The 4,801-nt window shown below is 34.8% G+C and overlaps 1 protein-coding gene across 1 annotated transcript; it reads right to left on the bottom strand.

The window, feature by feature from the left end:
• Positions 1 to 2,007: 2,007 nt before the first annotated feature.
• LOC107810959 (dof zinc finger protein DOF3.6-like) lies at positions 2,008 to 4,084 on the bottom strand. The gene is made up of 2 exons (XM_016635794.2): positions 3,747 to 4,084; positions 2,008 to 3,568 (listed from the first exon to the last, which is right to left on the bottom strand). The coding sequence occupies exons 1-2, from the start codon at positions 3,798 to 3,800 to the stop codon at positions 2,744 to 2,746; spliced, it is 879 nt and encodes a 292-aa protein (XP_016491280.1). The 5' UTR covers positions 3,801 to 4,084; the 3' UTR covers positions 2,008 to 2,743.
• Positions 4,085 to 4,801: the final 717 nt, after the last annotated feature.

Below are 4,801 nucleotides of genomic sequence, written 5' to 3'. Positions count from 1 at the left end.
CTCCTGCTCTAACTAATGTGAGATATATAAGTAGATAAAGGAACGGTAATTTCACTATTCTACCAAAAATATTACTCCTATGTTATGTTGCGATACTATTTCTTAGTAGTATGTTCTAGAGAAATGATCGTATATTCGGAAATAATTAAATTTAATTTTTTTAGTTTAACTTTAATGATAAATTTTTTTAGCCACACAAATGTGAGGCATATTTAAAATTTTAAATTTTTTTATTTCCCTCTTAAATTTATATCGAGTCGAAGCACCTCACATAAGTTAAAATAATAGAGTAGCTTAGAGTAGTGGATAGAAATCAAGAATGCTACTACGACTATTCAATAACGAGGCTACAGCTTTTTCACAGCATTGTTTTGAGTGAGAATTTGGCGTTTATGGTTTTCCCTTTTGTCCATCTCTCTAGCTCCTCTCTCTACACAAGATCACAAAACAAGTAGTACAACTATAGTTATAACAAGAGAATGGCAAATCACTTTCTTGACGTCTAAAGGATGGGCAAGTAACAGTTTTCTTGGAATAAGGGTGCAAAAATAACTAACCTCACATTATTAATCTCCTAAAAATACGAGACATTTAATCATATGGAAATGTGTAACTTCCAAAATTAGCGACTATAGTGGGAGTCATTCAAGACTTGCGTACTAGAATTGTCAGTGATGACACATTACAGATTCGTTGCTTTAAGTTTTGAGACTGGATTGGAATATTTTTCAACCCATTCTAAGCATTAAGGATTTATGGCTACTGACAGAATTGTTATGATTGAAGTGGAAATTAACCACGGACCGATAAGAATTTTGGTGGAGTGACAAATACCCATTCATTCTTAATTACCTGAGATTTTGTGTTCGGGCCATGGTTATAATTCGCTTTTATTATGGAACACTTTACCTCAATCCTCCAATGTGAGACTTCTGATTTCAATGCGAATTCGGATTCAGTTGAGTCCCAATGCGAATAACGAACATTGAGTAAAAATAAAGGCAATCTGGAGCACGAAGCATTCCGGGTCCGAGGAAGGCCGCACCCCAAGGAGTATGATGTACGCATGCAGTTATCCTGATGCAAGCATCAATGATTGATTTTACAGTTCAAACCCGTAACCTATAGGTCACCAAAGATAACTTTACGGTTGTTACAAGGCTGAATACGGAGCGTAAAGTGAGAAACAGAAAGGAGAAGATTAACCACTGAACAATTTGAAGGGGCCTGTTGGCCTTAGAAAGGCAAATGAAGAAAAATAGGGCTTCTGTAAACAAAGGTAGGAAAAAAGTTGCAAAGAATGGGGAGAGTTACTAGCATTTAATGAACTCAGTTTGGACGGTTAGTTCAATATCTGTTGCTCTGCTTGGCTAAGCATCACCACTGACAATTTCACATGAATATAACAATATGAGCTGCAAGAAAGACTTGGATTTAGGGCGAATATTATTGGTTCAATTCAGTTTGTTACTTTCGACTCGAATTATTTATATATATACAAAGAATTAAAGCATATACAGGTAAAAAGATTTATTTGCTCATCGAAATTCATTTAACTCTAACTCCTATAGTACTTCTAGCTAGCTACAAGAATGGCTGAGCTATGTAGAGTCGAGAGGTTCAATAGAATCTCCTTTGTTCGAAAATTATATGGGTAAATAGACAACAATTATTATTTTTAATTATATATAAATTGATGAATCTCCTTATGTACATTAATGAAGATTCTTGTGCAGTGACAAATACATGGGGTTCAAAATTTTGTTTTGATCCAAATGTCAAGGTGACATATTAGTAGTAATATTTTTTTTTTGGGAATCCCCTTGCATAAATTTCAGACTCTATGAACATGAGCTGCCAATGCAACCCCGTAAATCATTTTAGAAAGCTTGAAGCTTTGATGAAAGACTCATTATCACAAAATAATGAAGTTTTTCTTATCATAACTCAAAAAAAAAAAAAGATTGAAGAAGCAGAAAAAATATTAACCCGATCGATATAATTCCATTAAAATAAACTCAATATATAACTAATCACTGAGTACAATACAATGCATATTAGATTTCATCTCTTATAATAACTAAGCAGCCTCGTCATGTAAGATAGTGTTTAAACCCCATTAATGTATAAAAAAACTTACACTTGATCTAAAAACATTCGTGCAGTACATAAAAAACCAAAAAATGGGAAATAATGAAAATAAAGCTTACCATTAATACTAAGTTTTCTTACCACCAAAGGATGTGGTGCAGTAGATGAGACCGCTCTTCCCTTAACCAGAGGTCTCGAGTTCGAGCCCTGGGTATGGAAAAATCCTTGGTAGAGAGCGCTTCCACCGAATGGAGCCCTACGCGGCGCGAATCCGGATATAGTCGGGCTCCAAGGTGGGCACCGAACACCAGATGAGAAACCAAATAAATAAATAAAAAAAGAAGAAGTTTTCTAGCAGATGAAAATCCTCTGGAGACGATCGAATTCCATATTATACTACCTTACAATTCAAGAAAGCTGCTTCATAATTCAATCTCTTCACTATAATTAAATAGGGGTAGAACCTGTTGTAGTTAAACGAAAAGCTCAAGCTTGCTCGGTACTGTGCCGGTGGAAAATAGCAGATCGATACTCAGTAAAGTAGCTGTGTGCACAAGTTGAGTAGGACAGAACCATTATGGAAAGTAAAAAAAATAGCTCAATCTTGATAGAGTTATCTCTGAAGATGTTACATGAAAATCACAATAGTTGGCTAGTGGAAGTTTGTCCAAAACTGATTATTTGTAACCCCCAAATTGTTTCTTGGTAAATTTAGCCCTTGGCTATTAGTACCTTTATTTACTTCCACCTTCACATTTGCCACTTCTCCCACATGGTATTCAGCAGCTGCTTCAAATTGGTATAAATTATTACTAGGTTGTTGTTCCAAGGTGGAGAAAAAGGGAAATTGCTGCATTTGTTGAAATCTAAATTGGTCAATAAATCTGGCTTGGACATCCATTTGATCTCTTGTACCATCTTGAGGTTGAGATCCTCCAAAATTGAGGCTATTTTCAGTAGATGTGAAGTCACTAAAATTATGTAAATTAGTGGTACTCAAGAATGACAAATGTGTTGGATGAGGCAAATGAGGGATACTATTAGTAGAGGTTGTGGCATTTGCTGAAGTAATTATTGGACAATTTCTTTTTTCACTTCTAGTGGGGGATTTTGATCTACTTCTTTTTGTTCCTCTCTTGTTGTTCCTCCGGCATCCACCTCCGACGGGGACGTTCCTCAGCGCACCACCTCTAGTCCAATATCTCCGGCAAGTCTTGCAGAAATGACGTGGTTGAGAAAGGCTGTAATTATTGAAGTAACAAAATTTTGTATTCGTAGACTCACAACGTGGACATTTTAGGATCGTCTCTGGTTGTGTTACTTTTGTTAGTCTGGCTCGTTCTACCATCGAGCCAGGCCTAACTGAGCCAGCTGGTCCGCCACCTCCTCCTCCAACTGCTGGAGGTGGCAGCATGGCTGGTGAAAGTTGAGAGGGGCTCTCATTTGCAACTCCAGGTTGTCGTTGGTGATTACCTTGCTACAAAAATTGCAAGAAAAGAAATCAAATACTACTATGTGAAGTACTATATAGTATATATTCAAATAGTAAAAGATTGGTAAAGAAAGTGGGAATATTTATCTTTTTTTCCCAATTACTAGCTTTCTTAATGAAGAAGCTATACTAAGGGAAAAAAGATGAACAAAATTCTTATTACCTCATGTTGCCAATTGGGAGGATCTAGATAGATGGGAATAGATGAGAAAGCCATAGTGTTAGTGCTCCAATATTTCTTCTCTTTTGTAAAAGTTTGATGGAGTTTATGGTAGAGAATATCACACTATACCCAAAGGGAGTTTTCAGAAAAAGAAAGAAAGTTAAGCAAGAAGAAAGAAGAAATATAAAGGAAGGGGCTTTATTTATCTGTTCTTTTGTGCTTTACTTAGCTAGTAAATATTAGGGTTTTGAATAAGGATAGTGTTTTCTATTTTGTAAGCTTCATCTTGTTTAAATCATATATAAGAGACACGATTAGCACCCTATGCATATTAGATCAAGACTATATAAAATGCTTATATTCAATCTAGAAACCCTAATTTCGAACAGTATATATATCATGTACATTCATATTATATGGTAATAAACGTTGATCTGAAAAAGGAAAGGCAGGCGCTGGTGGGATGTCACCATCGAAAGTATCTTTCTTCTTTTCGTCCTGTCTCCTATGCTTCTTTAACGAGTTTAAGTTAAATATATTGTCAGTACAAATCATTTTATAACGACGGTATATATAACTTAATTTTTTTTTACATAAACAATGTCAATCTCAAATGTGTGTGAATTAAAATTGCACGTATATTTTTCTGTAGAACAAGAATATAATGAGTACGAACTTAAATTTTGTGTATTTTACACTGTCAAGTTAAGTGCAGATCTAGAGTTCGACGATATACGGGTTTACAGGAAACCAATAGCTTTTGTTTAGACTATATTTATATATTAAAAATTCAATAAATATCTATAAAGATTTGACCATAAACCTAGTAATTATTGTAAATTTACTTACTTGAAATCGATGTAGAAACTCATAAGCTTTAAATCCTGAATTTTCCTATGTAGTCCTCATCTTTAGGTCTAATATGGGATTAAAAAAAATAACAAATGGTACTTAGATCACAAGCGTTTTAATCCAACAATATAGTACACCATAGTCCAAACCTTAGAAAAGCTGGCTACTACATGCGGCTCTGATCTTAAGTTAAATGTTACTCC

Source organism: Nicotiana tabacum, chromosome 11 (genome assembly GCF_000715075.1).
Source record: "Nicotiana tabacum cultivar K326 chromosome 11, ASM71507v2, whole genome shotgun sequence".
Taxonomy (NCBI): Eukaryota; Viridiplantae; Streptophyta; class Magnoliopsida; order Solanales; family Solanaceae; genus Nicotiana; species Nicotiana tabacum.
The sequence above is the reverse complement of the archived record's forward strand: the minus strand, read 5'-3'. Positions and strand labels throughout refer to the sequence as shown.

What these genes read in the sequence shown, in the direction of transcription:
- LOC107810959 (XM_016635794.2), bottom strand. Translation starts at nt 3,800, where the DNA reads ATGGCTTTCTCATCTATTCCCATCTATCTAGATCCTCCCAATTGGCAA. An exon ending in CTCCCAATTGGCAACATGAG is followed by an intron (nt 3,569 to 3,746) that starts GTAATAAGAATT and finishes CAATTTTTGTAG; the next exon opens with CAAGGTAATCACCAACGACA.